The 19,912-nt window shown below is 45.2% G+C and overlaps 1 protein-coding gene across 1 annotated transcript in view; it reads right to left on the bottom strand.

Moving 5' to 3' along the window:
- Nucleotides 1-19,912, bottom strand: part of ATP9A (ATPase phospholipid transporting 9A (putative)) — a 113,484-nt gene that overhangs the window by 42,282 nt on the left and 51,290 nt on the right. Inside the window, exons 13-14 of the mRNA XM_023534081.1 lie at nucleotides 18,969-19,081; nucleotides 9,151-9,363 (exon numbers count right to left, since the gene is read on the bottom strand). Of these exons, the coding sequence (XP_023389849.1) occupies nucleotides 9,151-9,363; nucleotides 18,969-19,081 (326 nt within the window). The remainder of the gene's footprint in view (nucleotides 1-9,150; nucleotides 9,364-18,968; nucleotides 19,082-19,912) is intronic.

The raw sequence follows: 19,912 nt of genomic DNA, 5'->3' as shown, positions 1-19,912 counted from the left end.
GTCTTGTGGGGGGCGAGAGGGGGGCGTAGGGATTCGAACAGGATATGAGCCCTGTGGGGGGTCGCTCATTCTCACCTCCCACTCTCTCACTGAGACTTTAACTTAAGTCGGTGTTAATTTAAGGCTACTTTCTAACAGCACACAGAAAACCCCCCAGGTCCTATTGAGAAGGGACAGGTTTAGAATCTGGGTGCTCACTAACCCTTCTCAACTACGGCAGAGGCGAACATCTCCGGGGTAAGGTGAGACAACCGCATTCTTTTCCAAAGCGAGATGATGTAAAATCAAGCTACTTCTTATTCTGACAGATCCGTGCTTCTGTTTAAAAGCATCATTCTATGTTGTCAAATTATAAAGGATTGCAAGGTCTTGAGTCTTACTGTCCTTAACAGCCAGAGTTGGAGTCTCAGGGGCCTTTGAGTCAGAATATCTGGAAGTCAAAGCAGCAGCAGAAAAAGTGACCTCCGTCAAGGTGAATGAATGAACAAATAAATCAGATGCAAACTTGATCGAATGCTGGAAACCGGGAGGGGGTTCCGGCTCGGCTCACGAGTGGGCTGTGTGCTTCAGATTCATCAGGAAATCAAACGGACACGGCCCGCAACTTTTCCTCCCTAAAATGCCCAACCGAAGAATTCATGCCAGAACTATTCATGAAAGGGCTTTTTCATCACTGCTGGATCAGCAATAAACCACCTGTGACGAGTTCCAATAATTTTCCCTTTGTACTTGGGAATGTGTGCTTGGGATATACGCCAGATCAAGCTACAGAGCCTTGAATTCTTGTCGAAAAGCAGGATACATACTAATCATAAGAGCGTGCATGAATATGATATCTGACGGAAGGGGTTCTTTGGTGGCATTCAACAAGATAAACACCCAGGCTCACAGAGTAGCCAGTCGGCCCTAACCCAGACTTCCAAGATTATAAATCTATCCACAGACCTAAGGTATTCTTTACCTAATTAGGAAACAGATGAGATGATGTGCCACAGGGTAGCTGCAGGTTCCAACTCTGAGAGAGGTTTGCACAGGCAGCAGACAGGAGGGCGGGCCACGCAGGGGCCAGAGGTAAACTGAGGCGGCAGCCACCCAGTTCAGCTAACTGCAGCCAGGTAGAAATTGGGCCCGTTATTTCCAGATCTTATCTTTCTCAAAAGAGGCTGATATTTGTATAACATTAAGTGATTTTTAAGTATCACTAGTGTTTTGTTTTTTGTTTTGTTTTGTTTTTAAATACAGCATGGAGCAAACAAAACACAGCCCGCTATGGTTAAGAATAAGACGATGCAATAGAATCCAAACTTCCTTGATCTTGTACTTGAACTTCGGGCTCCAATCTCCTAACCCTGATAAAAATTAATATTTGAGGAGGGAGAACAGCATCATTGCCATAGACATTTAGCCATTTAGAAATGACTCTTAAGTCCATTCTGGGCCGAACTAATATTCTATGGCACAGAACTTTTGCATCGTGGCCCCAGGGTGAGCTAAGTCCAAGGAAGGCTCATTTGACGGTTTTCTACAGGGTCCCTAAAACACTCTGGTCTTCCCTCACACAGCCCCCCACCCACCTTCTAAGCAACCAAAACTCTGTTTTAAGATTCCACCCCAGTGGTTAATAAATAACACTGATGGAGGAATTTTTCCTTACGTTCCTGACCTCTGTTCTCGGACCTCACCCTTGGGTCCGGGGGCATGGCAGCGTGATGGCAAGGCCCCCCCAGCCGCCTAACCCTTTCTGAGTCAACGCTCTGAGCTCGTCCGTGCACGTGTCTGAATGCTCTCATTGTCCGAGGGCCTGGAGCTGAAGCTCAGGGTACGAGGAGGCATTTAGGGGAACCGCTAACATGAATGTGGCCACGGAGGGAAGAACCTCCCAGCCACAAACGGGCTGTGAGCCTCCTGGCCCACCCCAAAGCCCCGTGCCCACCCTTCCCGGTGGTTTTTACCCTCGTTCTCTGCAACGGGCTTAAGAAAATGCAAAACGAGACAACTGGGGACTTTTATGCGCATGCTCAGAGGTGTGTCGTGACCTCGGACAGGTAAGGCTATCTATCACGACATTATTTATGAAGGCCAACAGGGGGACACCACGTAATGGTACACTTGGGAGACTAAACACTCTGTGAGGTGTCTAAGCATCGAACATAGTGCAGCCACTAAATATCTTACCGTGATAGTTACTAGATAACACAATGATTAGTAAGTGAACAAATCAAGAGGGAACGTGGAATGACACTAAACATTTCAATTAGACGTACAGAAAAGAGACAGGAAGGAAACATAGCAGAATGTTGGGGGGAGACCCAACATTTAATTTTTCATTTAATTTTTCTCTAACAAGCTAGGTTGCTCTTTTAATGGGGGCAGAACTAAAAACGAAACCTGCTTCTAGATTAGCTGTATCTTCACCGTGCTTACCTCTCGCCCTGTCTGTATGACACCCAGCACCTGGGCGTTCCAAAGAGATGCAGGATGCTCTCCATGTACACGCTCTGCTGTCAGGAGGGGAGACCTGCTCATGCAGCTCCATGCCCAGCTCTCACGGCCCTTTGCAAGGGGGGCCGTTTCAAGGTTACTGTGAACTAGAGAGGAAACACACCCTTCCTGCTCTTCCTTCCCAAGGGCAGGGTTCCAGAGAGATGAAAGCATGATACGCGGAAGGTAGGCTTCTGGGATCCCGTAGAGGAAGATTTATTATCAACAAATGTGGATGCTTCCCAAGATGAGAAATGAGGGAGGGGACCAAAAAAAATGTCCCACTGAGCTTGGGAGAACCCGGACTCTGAATGCTGGCTCAGAACAGGGGACACAAGGGGACCGGAGTAGGTAAGAACAACCAGACACTCTGGAACCTCATCTAGTATCAGCCCTGAGTTCCCCAAACGCAAGTGCTTAATGCTCCGCAGCACCTGGTGAGTTTAAAAAGCACTTTCAAGGGGTCACCCCACGGGTGGCGAAGCATGGTTATGCGTCCAGCCTCTAGGATGCGAGCTGCCAGTCACGTGACCTTAGGACTATTCCTTAGCCAACCACATCATCTACAAAATGGCACGATCGCAGGAACTGGGTGATGATGGGTGCCCAGGGCGCGGTGCCTGGCACAGAGCAGGTGTCCAGCAGGTGGCCTTCTCTTACCGCTGCCAGTGCCCTGCTGTGCTTGCTCTCTCAAAGGGCTTGTGAGTTCAGCGGTATTAGCCCTTCTCTACCTTTAGGAGGCTGAGTTCAGCGACGATTTGCCTAAAATCACACAGCTAATGGAGTGAGACCTTGGAAGTTCACCCCGGCTGGCACCACACTGGCAAAGGTGAGGAGGGGACAATACGATGTCCTCACCTTTCGCACAAGTGAGTGGGAAGGAGGGTCTCGAAACGCAGACTTTCAGAGATCTGCCATCGGCAGCCCATGGGAACACGTAAAACTCAGCCCTCTGCTGACGTCACGTCACAATGCAGTGGTGTACTATGCACCGACACGCTTTAATGAGACGGGTTACTAAAAGCGCAAAACTGTTCAATAATTTACAACTGTGCCTTTAAAATTTTTTTAATGTTCATAAGCAAAAGGTGAGGAAAATTCTAATATATGCAAAGAATTCTCTCTGCGAGGATACTCGGATACCAACAACAGTTCAGAAAAAGGGTCTGGGAGAGGAGGCGCTGTGCAGAGCCCATGAAGACAGAGGTCTCAGGGAGGGAAGGAGACAGATTTTCACCCGGTGCCCCGAGCCTGGGCAGAACCTGCCCTGAGCCCACAGAATGTGCTATACGGTATAGACCTTGTAATTAACGGCTCTGGAATTATTGAGAAAACTCTGGGAAGATCTATGCCAGAACATAAACAGTAGTTATCGCTAGCCGGTGAGACAGGTAGCATTCATTAACTTATTTTCGGACCCACAATGCCTACTTTTTCTAAAGGGAGGACATTAGTGCTTGTGATTTTAAAAGTTAAAAAAAAATTTTTTTTGCACCGTGAAAGAATTCATAGAAAAGACAAATGAGTCACGGGGTTGCTTCTCCCCGCTGGCAGAAGACCACCTCCTTCTAGAGCACTCACGCCGAGAAACAAATACGACCCCCTCCCGTGCCACTGTCCCCCCCTCCCCCACCTGCAGTGCTCCTCAATATCCTGGAAGTGATGGCATGCCATCAGGGCTGAAACCGGCCTGCTCGAGCATCACAGGATCTCTCCGGCCAGATTAGATCTCTTTCATGTCCCCCGGGAGCTACTGTACGGTGGCAGGGAGGGCCCGGCGCCCCTGGGCTGTAATCCATAGCTGAATAAAGACCCTTCAAGGCTTCCACAGCCCAACGTGCACAGGAAACAAATTTAGGAAATCCAGCTTTCTGTTACAGGAAATGAATCCTACCCCAACTGGTAGAAATTACTCCGGCAGCTCCGAAGGAAAATGAATACTGGCTTCTATATGTATTCCATAAACTGACCTCGCCTTGACCAGCAAGGTTTTATTGATATAGGATTTCAAAGGTGGGATTCTAGACCCAGCCGCGTGGATGGGGAATCTCAGAGGGGTTTGGGAACAGGAGAGCTTTCTGCAAGTTTTCACTAAAACTTGATTTAGCCTTCTTTCTGGCACTTGGTGTATTTACGTAAACAGATCTGTATTTTGTGGCACACATCTTTTGAAATAGTCTAGAAGGCTGATCAATGAAATATTAATGCTAGTTATTATGCCTTTTGTTAACAGGGTTGTGGTTTACTTTTTTTCTTATCTATTTTCATATATTCTACCATAAGCAGGAGACTCGTGTGCAAAAAATAAAAAAGAAACCAAGAAGATGATACTGACCTCTATGAAGACACCAAAGGCTAAAAAAATAAAAAAATAAACAATTTTTTTCATCCATTACTCAGAATCTTAGAAAAAAAACAAAACAAATCTGAATTCTAGTAACAATTAAGGGACAGAAGAGAGAAAGGACTGTTCACTTCAAGAAAAAGGCGCTAAGAAGCACAAAGCATTCCATGAAAGATTTACAGTCACGGAAGGGTCTTTGTACAGCCCCAAAGCAAATATATCGAAGTCGGGAGGGACAGGCACCAAAGACCCCACGTACGCACGTCACAGCCAACAGGCCTAGCAGGAGCTCAGAGGCACAAGTGCCGGCTGATCTTGATCAGGTCCCCGACATTGGGAACTCGTCAAAATTCCATCAAGTACCCCCATAAGTTGCTGTTCCCTGTCCACAACTACCAAGAATCGGGTCCTTTCTCACACCTACCACTCGGGGGTAGCGTCCTCCCATTCCCGAAGGGAAAAGCGAGACTGAACAAAATGACGACAAATCTGGAAAGTGTTTGGTTGCCACGCCCCAGGCCTGGGTAGGACAGTGGGGTCATCGCTCCCTCCCCCTCCTCTCTTTCTGCATAGAGTTCCCACCTAGGAATCCAGCTAAGGGCTCCCACAGTTTTCATTCTGAAAAGCCTGCTTCAGATGTCAATGGTCACGATGAACCCGGCTTCGCAGCTTGAGCTATTGCACAAACACCACGCAGAGCGGAAGGAGGTGCCTTCCAGGGGACATATTCCATTCCCCCCCAAAAAGGAAGAGGAAGTGACTGGACAGGGCATGAGACATGCAAGGGTCCTTTTGTTTCTGAACTTTGGAAAAGATTCCCATTGTGTCCCCCAACCATCATCAAGCAGTGGCTCTCTGAAAGTCTCACATGAGTCCAGGCCTTTCAAGCACTTACTCACTCAGAGAAGCCCCCTCCTTCCTAAAATGAATGAAAAATTAACTGAGAGTCCTTGTAACATTGGTGGAAAAGTAAAATCTTTTTTTAAAAAACAATTTCTGGGACACACTCTGGTCATTTTTATCATGGGCCTTAAAAACACCCATTTGATTTGACCCATGGGATTTCCTGACTGACTGTTTAATAAGGGCCTCGTAATACCCTCTGGTGGGTCCTATGTCACAAACACATGGAGGCACAACAAGGATAAGTAACTGGCCCAGGTGTGGAGCTGGGACCCCAAGACTCAGGGGTTCAACTGTCCCACTCTTGCAACCCTGGGGGTACCAGGCTACTGTCTTGTCAAATGTTGACGCCAGAAAGCCTAGCAGGCACTCAAATACACCTGCTGAATTAATGAACCCAGTAACACCATTTCTAGACATACCAGGTGTGAGGATGCTCACTGAAATGTTTATAAATATTATTGCTAAAAATTAAAAATAACCCAAATCTCAGTAATAGGAGAACTGTTAAAGATATTAGGATACATACATATGTAGCAATTCCAGAAAATTGTTTTTAATAATATTTGAGAAAACTGGTAAAGAGGCATGATAAAATATTAAGCGAAAAAGGAAGATACAAAATCATACCTATATTTAAACGCCCTTTTTTTAAGGAAAAAAATGTAAAATGTTAGAAGGCTATATATTAAAATGTTCTTAGTGGCTTCTGAAAAATAATTTAGTAAAATAATTGAGTTTGGGATCCAAAAACAAACTCCCTAGGTTAGAACCCTGGCTCTATCACTTTGGGGGTTGGTGTCGTGAGATTAATTAGCAAAGGAAAACGGTAAGTTTACCGTGAGGAAATGGAGATAGCACCTTGGCCAAATGACCACAATTAACATCACCAAGAGTGGGACACGCCAGTATCATGTGACTCCTGATAACGTGCGCTGAGGACACTGCCCAAAATGCACAGCCCGAGTCTGCGCCATAAAAAAAAAAAATGTGGGACGGGCCCAAATGGAGAGACGTTTCTACAAAATACTTGGCCTGTCTCCTGCAAAAGTGTCAAGGTCAGGGTGGTCCAGGAAAGTGGGAGAACTGTTTCGACTAGAAGAGATTGAAGAGGCGTGGCAACTGGATGGAGCGTGTGCTCTTGGACTGAACCCCGACCTGGGGAAAATTCTTTTTTTTTGGGGGGGGGGAGTAAAAAAGTAACTTAGTAGCACAGCTGATGAAACTGAAGATCTGTGGGTCAGATACTAAATAATATTGTCCTGATATTAACGTGCTGACTCTGATAAAGGTCTTCATTTTTCAGGAAAAAAAGTAAAATATTTTAAGAGTAACAGAGGGTCCTGTCTGCAGTTTACTTTTCAAAGAGAGAGAGAACGATAAAGAAAAGGTGGGAAAACGCTATCTTTTGAGGAATCTGAGTGACATTTGGGTAAATGGAAATTCTTTGCACTGATTTTATCACTTTTCTGTAAGTCCGAAATTATTTCAAAATAAGAAAGTTAAAAAAAAAAAAAAACAAAACAACCCAGTTGACTTTAGGCTAAATGTTTAACCTCTCCATCTCCGAATTTTCTGAAAGTGGGGATAATAACAGTGCCTCTCGGTTGGTGGAGAGAGTAAATGAGATAATACACGGAACGTACTTCATGTGGGTCCTGATGTCCATTTTGATCCTTTACGGGTGAGACTGCAATGGACCCATTTTCCTCTTTACGGTCTTCTGAAATTTCCAAATTTTCTACACTAAAAAACAATTGCTTTCATAATCAGAATAATGGTTTTCTTTAAGGAAGAAGTAAGGAAAACTGGAAGTAAAAAACACAGACCTGTGTCTGAATGACACTCGGGTCAGGGAGACCAAAGATTTGACTCTATTTTCATGCTGGGCTAGTTCTCTGCCTGCACATACGCAGAGGGTGTTCCTATCATGTGACACCCTAAAAGGAAAGGCGATTAGGGCTTATTGCAGAAAACATTAAAGGAACAACTGAGCTGCCAGGCTCTCTGCTCTTGAATGTGGAATCAAATGAACTCTTTTGGATTTAGCCAGAGAGTATGCTGAGATAGGAACAGCGACTTAAAAATACATGGCTTAAGGGACTTCATCAAAATTAGAAACTTTTGCATTTCCAAGGATACCATCGAGAAAATGAGAGCCTCTAGAACGAGAGAAAGTATTTGCAAATCATATATCTGAAAAGAGACTTATACAGGCTATAGAAAGAACTCATAATTTAAAGACAAAAAGACACATGATACAATTAAAAGCGGGCAAAGGACATGGAAAGACATTTCTCCAAAGAAGATACACAAATAGCACATGAAACGATGCTCAGCATCATTCGCCGTCAGGGAAATGCAAACCAAAACCACAACGAGATTCTACTTCACACCGACTAGGATGGCTAGACTCAAAAGGACCAATGATGACAAGTGTTGGCAAAGACGTGGAAAAACTGGAACCCTCATACGCTGTTGGTGGGAATGTCAAACGGCACGGCCACTTTAGGACAGTCTGGCAGTTCCTCACAAGGTTGTACATGGACTTACCATATGACCTGGCAATTCCTCTCCTTGATATACACTGAGAGACGAAAACATATGTCCACAAAAAAAACTTGTACACAAATGTTCATAGCAGCATTATCCATAATGGCCAAAAAAAAAAAAAGATATACAATCGAAATGTCCAACCACCAATGAATGCATAAACAAAATGTAGTGTTATCGATACAATGGAATATTACTCATTCACAAAAAGTCATGAAATTCTAAGACATGCTACAACATGGATGAAATCTTGAAAACATGCTAAGTGAAAGAAGCCAGACATGAATGGTCACATGTTGTATGTTTCTATTTGGATGAAAGTTCCCAAATATCTGGATAGATAGAGATAAAAAGTAGTTGCCGGGGGCTGGGGTGCAGGCTGGGATAAGGGATCTAAGGGGAAATGAGCATGGAGTGCTTCCTTTTAGGGTGATGAAAATGCTCTAAAATTAATTGTGATACTGGTAACATAACTCTGAATATACTAAAAAACACACACACACACACACACACTAAACCATATAAGGTAAATGAGTGACTATGGTAGGTGGATTTTATCTTAATAAAACTGTTATTTTTTGTAAGGGGATGTGATTTAAATGGGACCTCGTGCCCCTACGGGCTGGCCACCAGAATGACGAGCGAGATGTCTTGCTCTTTCCTAATGCAGGGCAGATCTCAAGTCCATGACTATCTCTCCTAAGGAAGATCCACTCCTGCACGTATTTGCAAACGCACTTCCCCAGGGGCCTTGCGTCACCCCGGCTCTATCTGTCCTGACAGGTGGCTCCTTTGGGGAGCCACACCTAGAGCATGTGGAAGATGAGGCAGGGCATCTGTGCAGCATGAGGCGCCTGCCCGGCACTTACCTCGTCCGGGCTGGATGCCTGGTACACACGGCATGAGTCTTCGTACTGCTTCTCGGCCTCGGCCTGGTCGGTCACACCGTTGGACTCGTACACAGGAGTCACGTTGTGGCAGAGTGCGATGGCCTTCACGGCTTCGTGCACACGGCTGCTCATGGTCCGCCGGACTTTGGTGGTGAGCGTGGGGCCCTTCTGAGCAGGTGGGTCCTGGGATTGCTGCAGGAAGGAGAAACCAACAGGAAGGTGAAGAGAGGCACAGAGGGTCTCGGAAGCGTGGGGGGAAAACCATGTGGAGTTACTGCTTTCCTTACGTAACTAATGCTAATACGGCTCTAATCCGTAACTCTCGGCTGTGCTATGAACGGCATGTCACTTTCAGAGATCCAATCAGTTATGCTTGGCAAAAAATAAAAAGGCAAAATAAATACAGGAAAGAAATTACAACTTACTGAGAGCGGGTGTGTCTACCTGTGAGCTACTGTATTCAATGTACGTTCTTCTTGGTTTAAAATAAAAGGCAAGGACCTCAAATGGTCTACGCAGGTAACCACCACCTGTAACACGTAAGCCAGGCCTGGGCCAGGGAGCTGAGTCAGCAACAACCAGACAGAAACCTGGCCAGGTGAACACACCACACAATGGTGCCCAGCACTACGCTTAAGGTAGATTCTCAAAAGTAATTTTGAATGTGCTCAATGTCTACCCTAACTCTTCTAAGAAGCCATGTTGTCGCTTACACGGCCCTCCTCCATCCCTCTGTTCGTACCTTTCGACACATGGCTGGGCCTCCTTAATGGGTCAAGTCTTGGGAAAAATGGTTTCAAGCAACATGGTAAGAAGAGTATTGAAGATTAAGAAATGTGGGCTTTATTCTTGGATGGATTGTGAATAGCTATGTGACCTTGAGAAAGTCACATCTGCTCTCTGGGTCTGTTTCCTGCAAATGAGAATAGTAGGCTGGGGGTGGGGAGAAGGGGCGTGTTCAACCCACACTTCACACCTGAGCAGCAGGAATCCTGCAGAACCCGCTCAGCACCCCCAAATGCGGGGGGCAAGCAGCCCACGCCTATCTGTACACGTCGGGTGCCGTGAAGGCTTTCCTTTGAAAAAAGAGATCTGCCTTGAAATATAATGAAAAAATTAAGACCACTGGGAAAAGATCGCCTGTTAGCTGTGTCTGTCTCAATGTTTGATAAAAGCCAGATGCCTTCCCATGGCCCACAGGGCCCACCTGATCTGGCCCCACCCACCTCTGCAACCCCCTTTCATGGCATCTTCCTCCTCATTCTGTCTGCTCCAGCCACGGAGGCCTTCCTGTTCTCTGAACACTGCTGAGCTCCTTCCTGCCTCGGGGCCTTTGCACTTCCTGTGCTCGCTGCCTGGAACACCATTTCTGCAGGGCTGGCTCACTCCATCTCAGCATCGAGGTCTCAGTTCCAATGTTACCGCCTCGAAGAGGCCTTCTCTGAGCCCCCTAATTAATAATGCCCCCTACTTGCCCTCCCCCCGGAAGTCATGCTTCCACATTACCCTGTCTTATGAGTTACTGTCCTCACTGCCTAAAACTGGATTGTTTGCCTGCTGATTCTCCTGCTGGACATGAAAACAGCTTGTCCATTACATCCCTAGTACCTAGAGCAGGAGATATTCGCTGAACAAATGAATGACTTAATATTCCCAAGGTGATGGTGGGAAGGTCCTCCCTTGACATGAATTTTTTTTCCATCTCCAATAAGAAATAAATGTCAAATTGACCATCAGTTCCAAGTTTTAAATCACGGTTTTGGACAAAGGACCTGCAAGAGTCTTCCTGCCTCCATGGCTGAGTCCCGGAAGCAGAGATGTGTATGGACTTACTGGATGCAATATTCCCCTAAAAACATATTTTATCTAACAGAGAAAAAGCGATCCGATCTTTTAGGATGAATCGTATTCCGTACCCATAAACACATGGTCGCCCAAAATAGAGACCAGATGGATTACGAAAAACAAGAAAACGACTTTCATTTAATTTTTAATACTATTTTTAGCAGCGGCATTAGACTCTTCAGGTAATTAGACAATTACTAAATTATTCTGGTCATGTAGGCACACACACTGCTCTGGCTTCCTGCTCTGTTAACCTCTGGTGTCAAGAGGACACGAGTTTCACTTCCAGGCCAAAGGGCACTGCATGGTAACGATAATTAGAGTAATGAATCAGAACTACAGTTTAAATGAATCATTACTTTGCCAAGTGCTTTTGATTATTAAAAAAACTTAACTCTAAAATTATAACAAGGATCGAAGATTTACAGAAAGGTTCTCTCTGCTGGAGAGACTAAATCGAGAACGTGTTTTCTAAGTTCTGAAATTTTTATGTTCCAGCCACGGATGCGTGTCTTTATTTTTGCCCACATTCCTCAGCACCTGGACCAAATTATGATTTAACATGAGGGGCAATAACCAGACCTTTGACAAAGTAATTGCTCTGGCTGGCAAGTTTTTGTAACCGTGTGTTTGAATGAAAGGCTGAGTTACGGGCACCCTTTACAAACCTTCGGGTTTTATAAGCAATCTGACTGCAAGTCTACAGAAGTCAAATCCTTCCACTAACATTTCAAATGCGGGATAATACAGAGCTCTGGGGTTTTGTACGCCAGGTGAAACCAGTCCAGAAAAAGGCAGAAACACAGACAACCCAGAGTTTTGCGAAGACCTTATTTCAGATCAGATACGCGTTTGACAACAAATCAGAAGATGAAGGTGATTAGCCGAGACCAAGCATCGCAGGCAAGTGGTTTAATGTCTCCAGGTTCATTTATTTCTCTCTTAAATTAGTACATATGCTCATTCCTACTGAGCTGTTGCAGGGAGGAGGGGTCGTAACCATTGACTCTGAAATTCCCTTTTAATTTTCAAATAAAAGGCTCATACACACACCGAATGGGAATCCACCTAGATCATTAAGGCCCTGGTAATTACCGGGTTTGGCCGGTATCAGTGTTAGGCCCTGTCTTCAAACATCCCCACATTCCCCATATGGAAGAGTTTCACATTGTACAGTGTTTATCTCTGGCCTCCTCCCCATCAGCCCTTTAACCTACACACATTTCTTCTTACTTAAAAAATACCAGGGGAAAATAAAAACAGATGTGGTATCCACAGAGGCAGGTTAAGACTCTTTCTGCCCTGGGGAGAAACCACTGGTCCTCTTAGGGAGAGGCCAAAACAGGAGGTCACAGAGTTGGGGAAGAACCAGGATCTCTGCATACAAAGGCCCCTGATTTGGGCTCCTGTACCACATAATGCTTTGAGGCCATTCTACAGCATCCCAGCAACAAATGAGAGGCCGAGAACCAGTGATAAAACAGGCCTCCAATTCTCATCCGTGATCCAGGGCAGGGCCCCTTTCCAGGGAGAATTCCAGCCTGTACATCAGGGGTCACTGATACAAAAATTAAATATTGAGTCACCATGAATATCAGTGTTCTTTCTAAGCGCAGTTAAAACTTCACCATCACAATTATATTATCCACGTCAGTGGATAATAAAATTACTATTATCCACTCATGATATTAATGGATATCATGGATGGGTTACGATGGATACAAACACGCTGTTGAAGAGAAGAGTTCCTGTTTCGAAAGCCTCACTTTGCTCTCCCAATAAAGCTCAAAGCTGATAACTCATTAACCTCAAAAGGCCACCCACAGAGACGGGCTCAGAGCTACGCCTTCTAAATGAATCACCTTGATTTACAGGCTGAGTAAATGACTGAATAAATACAACAGTTATTATTTAATAGTAGACGCCTTGGAGCATGACAAAGGCAACACATTTCAATTCCTTGAAAACGAACCCCAGAAAACACAGGGTTTTTCAACGTGGGCGATTCTGCCCACCATTGGGCAACATAAGGAGATATTTTTGGTTGTCACAACTTGGCGGCGGGGGGAGCAGGGGGGTTGCTATATACATCTAGATGGCAGAGGGCAGGGATGCTGTTAAAATCCTACGATTTACTGGACAGCCCTCGCGACAAAGAATTATCCAGCCCAACATCACATGCCGAAGCTGAAAACCACGACATAAAGTCACCAACACTAAAACCAGGGCCAGGAAGCAGGGGAGGCCTCATTGTGCAGGTTGGATCCTGTCAATTTGAAATTTTAGTAATGCGTTCGTCTTGGACTTTTGCACTAATCTTGAGTTTTTAAAATGCTGCATTATGATTGATCTCGATGACTATGTTTTCTCACCCCATTAAATTCTGTTCCCTAGGCACATACCTCCTTTTTACTCTCGTCATGGCACTGTTATAAAACCATTAAAAATGATCCTAATCATTGATGTGAGTGAAAAAAAAAAAAGTTGGACAGTGTTATTCTAACAGTGGTTCTTAACCACTGTAAGAAATGCTTCTCAGAATAACCAAATAAGATTTTAAATCCATAGGCTTGTCCCACCCCCACAGAATGCATAGGACCCAGGCATACACATATTTAACTCTACAGGAAATTCTGATGTTCAACTCTAGCTAAAAAGAATTATGAAAATACGATGCCTTCTTGTTATAAAGAAAAAAAGAAACACACAAGCATAAACAAACAGCACACATGTCTCCAGACACACAAACGTAGAGAAATAATTGGGCATTTTAAATACTCTGGTGTTAACACTGGTCATTTCTGGTTGTTTTGATTTTGGTTGTTTTCATTTTTTTTTCATTGTACTTGTTGTCTATAGTATTTATTTCCAGCCCCCCCAAAAAATGTATCATAAAAAGATATTTTTTAATGAGTAAAAAATAAAGTAAGCTGTGTCCCAGAAAAAAATACACAGATAAAAAATTCTTGGGGAGCACAGCAGAGGGAATGCACTTAGCATTAATATGTTGGCTAGGTGGAGGGCCAGGGGGTGGAGGAAGCAATGGGGGGATCATTTTATGAGCTATATAGATGTCTAACCGATGCACTGTATATTTAAAACTAACTTAAATGAATAAATTTTTTCCAAATTGGGGAAAAAAATTCTTCCTCGAGAAAACATAAAATTAACCTTATCCAACGTTTCCTGTGGATGCAGAAAGCGAGAAGAACACTGCCTGGAACGAGGTTAAATACCAACTGAATAAACCAGAAACTCACACATTCACCAACGCGCTAAAAAGGAAAAACGAAAGCTCGGCAAATTCCAATTCTAACAACAAATCCTAACAATATTAGAGACAAGAGAGTACGTGGAAAATGGCAGCTCACGGATCAAAATGTGGAGGAGACTATCAGTTCATGTTTTTTTGAAAACTATGAATTTACAAGTAGAAAACATCCCAGAGCACTCAACAGCGCTGGTCTTGATCTTCTTGGAGGAAGGAGACATCGCGAGGCTTCCATTTTCCAGTCTTTCATGGTTTTTTTTTTTTTTTTCAGACACACATATCGACAAAAGTTAAAGATATTTTCATTTGCTGGGGAAATAAAGTAAAACAGGTGACTACATATTCCAGGTAACACAAACCAGTGATCTCAAAGACCCTCTATTTAATACTCTATAAATATTGTATCCGGCATTATGAAACGACAACAACAAAAAAATGAAATTCTAAAGAGAGATGATGAAAATGAAAACCAGCATTTTTCACGGCATTAGCTAATGTCTCGAAATAACATACACTCGGGGTAGGGGGCACTGAGAAGTGTAGGTTTAAAATTACCCTTCAAATTGCCCTTTCTGTTATTCAGTCAAAAAAGAAGATGAAATGCCGACACACCCTATGATCTGGAATCACCCTGAAGACGTTTACGCTGAGTGAAATCAGCCAGGAGCAAAAGGTACCGTATGACTCTCATTCATAGAAAATGTCCAGAGCAGGCAAATCCATAGAGACGGAGAGTAGCCTGGAGGTGGCCAGGGGCTGAATGAGTCCTGGACGAGGACTAGATGCGAGTCTAGAAGATATGGGGATCGGTTGTGGGTGATGAAAACGGTTAGAAATTACATAATAGTGATGGTTCCATCACGCTGAGAATACACTAAAAAAAAAACACTGAGAACTGCACGCTTTAAAAGGGTAAATTTTATGATTTGTGAATTACATCTCGATTTTGTTTTAGAGGTGCCAATAAATAAATAAGCCAGAGAGAAAAATCATCACTTCCCCTTAGCCCGTCATGGTTTCAGCTCACAGTGCGGTGGCTGTTTCCCTGTGGTTTGCTTGGGCTTGTATTAATAATCCGGATTTCTCCTGCAGCAGACGTTTAGAGCCAGCTGTTCTCTTTATGAGGGTAATTTAGTTAAATAACATCCCTCAAACCAGTCACCTGGACACTCATAAACTGTCATCTCCACTTCAGTGTTCTGAAAATAACCCACTGTAGAATTCCGACTCCCTTCTACAGGACACCTTATGGACCAGCCCTGACAAACGCTTGCCTGATATATGGAGTGAGGGTCCCTGGGGTCGATCTCCATCAGTAAGATTTAAACTTTCCTTTAACTTTGAAGGTGAAGATGAAATGCGAACAGACGCTCGAATCCTTTCTTCCTGCACGCCAACGAGTCACCTTGCCCACTGCTTTAGACACTGACGTTCTGAAGAATGAGGGAGACCTCAGGTTCACGGCAGCTGTTCTCAAACTCTGTTGTGCTCTAGAATGACCTAGTTCACCAGTTAAAACCGGGGGGCTAGAGATTCTGACCGTCCCAAGGAATCAGACCTAGGACTTCGAGATACCGTGCTCTACGAAACACGGTTATAAAATCCTACTATTAAACTCTAAAAGTCAGATGAATGACATAATGGGCTCACGGGAACCTTTTAGGACTGGTGGATATATTCTAAGATTGAATTGTAGTGGTGGTTCTGGAACTCTGTAATTTACTTAAAAAAATTACTGAATTGTACACTTAACATAGCTGAATTCTATGGTATGTAAATTATACCTCAAAAGAGCTGTTAAAAAAACATGAGCAAGCCTTCATATGTCTCATCACCAAAGTATTCATAGGTTTACTGCAGGATTTTTAGATGTCACGATGAAGGATGCAAACCCCACATTGGGACTGGGGTGTACTGTAATTCTGAGCTCACGCCAACCTCGAAATGCCCTAACCCCCTTAACACTTCGGCTATTTTAAACCCAAGGCCAACCGACAGGATGGGAAATCAATTTATGAGCTTCCACTAAGGAAGGGTGAGGAGTTGGAGTTCACAGTCAGAAATGTCGTTTTCTAATTCTTAACGTTTTGCAAACAGTGTTATCTGTGCTAAACCAATAACGGACCATAAAAGCTGAACCACACATACATCCTGAGAAGCAATGGCTTCTGTTAATACCACGAGCCCTTAAAAACAGCACCAAAATGGGCAAGGGGGTACACACCATGGCTATGAGGCTGTGTGATACAGTCGTCAGCAGGCCAGCACTGTCGAGGAGGGGGATGAGCATGAGAGACACATCGGGCCCTGAGAGGATAAGCAGGAAGAGATCCACACAGTAAACTCTCAGGAGGGTCCCAGAAGGCACCCGGGGTTGATGGCTGGGATGAAGCTATTCCAAGACACAGAAACGAGGCCGCTCAGCCTGCCCTAAATGCCGAAGGCTGCGGTGTAACCGGGGTGGGTGGGAGGAGAGGGTGAACTGTGGGAGGGGAGTGGAGAGGGGACGCAGGCCACAGCTGGACCCCACCGGACGTCTCGGACCCCGAGAGGGAGCTGACGGGACCCGGGCGGTCCTGTGCTCCTAGCGGGGGAAGCGTGAGGAGGATCAGGGAACCGTGTGATGGTCACAGCAGATGGGCAGGCCAGAGCGCGTGCACTTTCTGCCTCCGGAGTGACGGCGGATGAAGACAAAAGGCCAGACAGGAGATCTGCTACAAGTGGGCCTGTGACTGAGGCGGGGGTGATGGCAAGGAAGCGGGGGCCTTTCCCAAGCCCCTGCATGAGCGGCCGGGTCGATGGGGGCGGCACGAGGACGAGAACCTCTAGAAGAGAAGCCGCGGCAGAGAAGAGGAAAGGACCCCGGAGATCCCGTGCTTCGGATGCAGCGGCGACGCCAAGCGTGCAGGGGGTTCCAGCTGACGCTCCAGGCCTCAGCCAGGGTACTTGGCTCATTCCACTGGCCAAGAGGGTAGCAGACGGCGGCAGGGGCCATCGGCACCCACAGGGAGACGGGAGCTGGGGGAGGAGGGCACCACCTAGAAAGTGCCACGCGGGGCCCAGCACAGAGCCCGGGAGGCACCAACGCTGCACCCCGCGCAGAGCAGACGGGTCAGCGGAGGAAAAGGGGCCGGGGCGGACTGTGGCTGCTCCTCCACGCCCAACCAAGTCCTCGGAGTGTCCGGCAGGCCAGAAGAACGCCTTTGAAAAAGATCAAGAATCCGCCTGGACACAAGCTACATCCTTCCTTAAGCTACGAGCGTTTCACGGATGCTCCTAGATGGCGACATTGCATGGGTCGGGTGAACTGTTCTCCATTTAAAATCCACTCCCGTCAAACATGTGGCGACAGAAAGAAATCTAACTAGGGGAGGTGAACACAGTGTAAACAGATACATGCCTCACTGTTAAAGTGTACAGCTGAAACTTACTGGATTTCATTAACCAATATCACCACAAAAATAAATTAATTAATTAAAATTAAATCCACTCCCACATCCACACTACCCGCCCCGCCCCCCCGGCCCGGGCTCTGCCACTTTCAGCAGGCACCCCAGAAGTCCAGGTGTGCCCGCTAGTGCACATTCTAGAAAATTAAACCTTGACTATAACTGCATCATGAAGCAGTCAAGGATTCCGCCTTTAACCCTTACGCAGAAATACTTCACGTTTTTAACGGACCTTCTGACAACAGAATCATTACCTACCTTGATAAATTTAAGCAAAATACGGCCTCTTAACCCTCTCGTCTCCAAATAAGAGCCATAACACGTACCTGGTCTAATGCGGTCCACCCTTGCCCTGCTCCTGTCTCGGAATCACCAAGGGCTTTGAGTGTTTGTCTGCTGTGTCATCTTTCTTTTAAAAGACAGATGCCCAGGCTCTCCCCTAATCTTCATCAGTCAGAATCTCTAGGTAATGGGCGTAAATCAAAGTCTTTCGTTTTGTTTTTAAACACCAATTCTGATGAGCGGCTGCGGGGAGGACCCACTGACCTAACTTTCTAAGAGTATCGGGACACAGACACAGATTTTACTCTGAAAAACTGGTTTTTAAAAAACTACATAGGAAAAAAATACGGGGGCAGATAAGTTGGAAGTCCTCTCTGATGAATTAATTTCTTCTCCGTGATGGCTGAGTTGAATCCAGACAAGTAAAGCTAACCAGTAATTTCATGATTTCACAAAAAGACCACGAATAATTACTGTTTTGGCTCATAACCGGGGAAAAGTTAAAAATATATATATTCATAAAACCAACCACAGCAGATTCTCAAAGCTCCTTCTGGCACCAGTTCCTGGGCAAGTAATTTTCCCTTAGGTTTCCCCAATATTCATTAGTATTTCAATGGCGGATTAACCCTTGGAATGAGGAAGATGGGGAAAAACCTCAGCTACGATTTTATTCAAAATGTAAAAAAGGTTGGTGGTTGCCACAGGTTCAGAGGGGAAGGTGGTTGGGGTGAAGTGGGGGAGTGACTGCTAATGGATATGGGGTTTCTTTTGGGGTGAGGAAGATAAAATTGATTATAGTGATGGTTACACAACTCTGTGACTATCCTAAAAGCCCACTGAATTGTACACTTCACATGGGTGAGTCACATGCTATTATGAATTACATCGCAATATGATGTTGACATATGTAAAGGAATTGTCCTGGGTATTGAAAGAGAAAACTTTACCTGAGTATAAATACTAAATATGTGGCTTTGTACTTCATCCATTGAGTCGAGGCCGTAGGCCACTGTGCCCAGATGGAGCCGTTTGAAAACCATCTCGTTCTGGGTGAGAGTTCCTAAAACACAAGACGAATGAATGAGTGCCGACATCCTGGAGCTTTCACTAAAGCATTAACAGTCATCACGGTTGTTATTTTCCGAGTTTACTAGATGTCACGCACTGGTTTGGACACCGCCCCTGACGGAGTAGACATCAGTCGCATTTTGTCAGCCCAGAATCCAACTCCCTGTCTTTTGAAAATGGCATCCTAGGTTTCCATGGGGACATTACCACCCTTTATTTCCTGGGATGGTCCACAGAGAGTGTCAGTCAGGGTACTTGGCTCATTCCACTGGCCAAGAGGGTAGCCCATGGCATATACTAGGCCAATCAGATTCTATCTTGAAGGAACCTGAAACTCGAGCTGACAGATACATGGATGAATAGCGTCATGTCGCCCCCAGTGACGGAGGCCTACAGAGACCATCCCAACGTCCTGATGCTGACATATCCAGAACTTTCCTGGCTCCTTTCCTTCCAGAAACCTAGTTTTTCTCTGATTTGGTGAGCCACTCTAGATCTCTGCAATGGATTCCCTTTTATCCTACGGTCACTAAATGTAGAGACGAAGCTTAAACTCAGGTCTCCCCCCTCCCCAGTCCCTGCCCTTAACCACGACGATCTTAAATTGTGGAGCAGCATTTCGGGGTGTGGTAATGAGATTAGAGCTTGAAGCCAGAACGCCTGAGTTCCAAAGCCCGCTTCTGCCACTATGTGCTTAGGACAAGCCAGTTAACCTCTGTGTTTCATTTTCTCATCTGTAAAATAGGGATAAAAATATTCACCAGGTAACTCCCAAGATCAGGGTAAAGATTAACTACGTAACTATATGTAAACACCCAGAATG

Source organism: Pteropus vampyrus, unplaced genomic scaffold (genome assembly GCF_000151845.1).
Source record: "Pteropus vampyrus isolate Shadow unplaced genomic scaffold, Pvam_2.0 Scaffold117, whole genome shotgun sequence".
NCBI lineage: Eukaryota > Metazoa > Chordata > Mammalia > Chiroptera > Pteropodidae > Pteropus > Pteropus vampyrus.
Note: the sequence above shows the minus strand (reverse complement) of the source record. Positions and strands in the feature narration are given on the sequence as shown.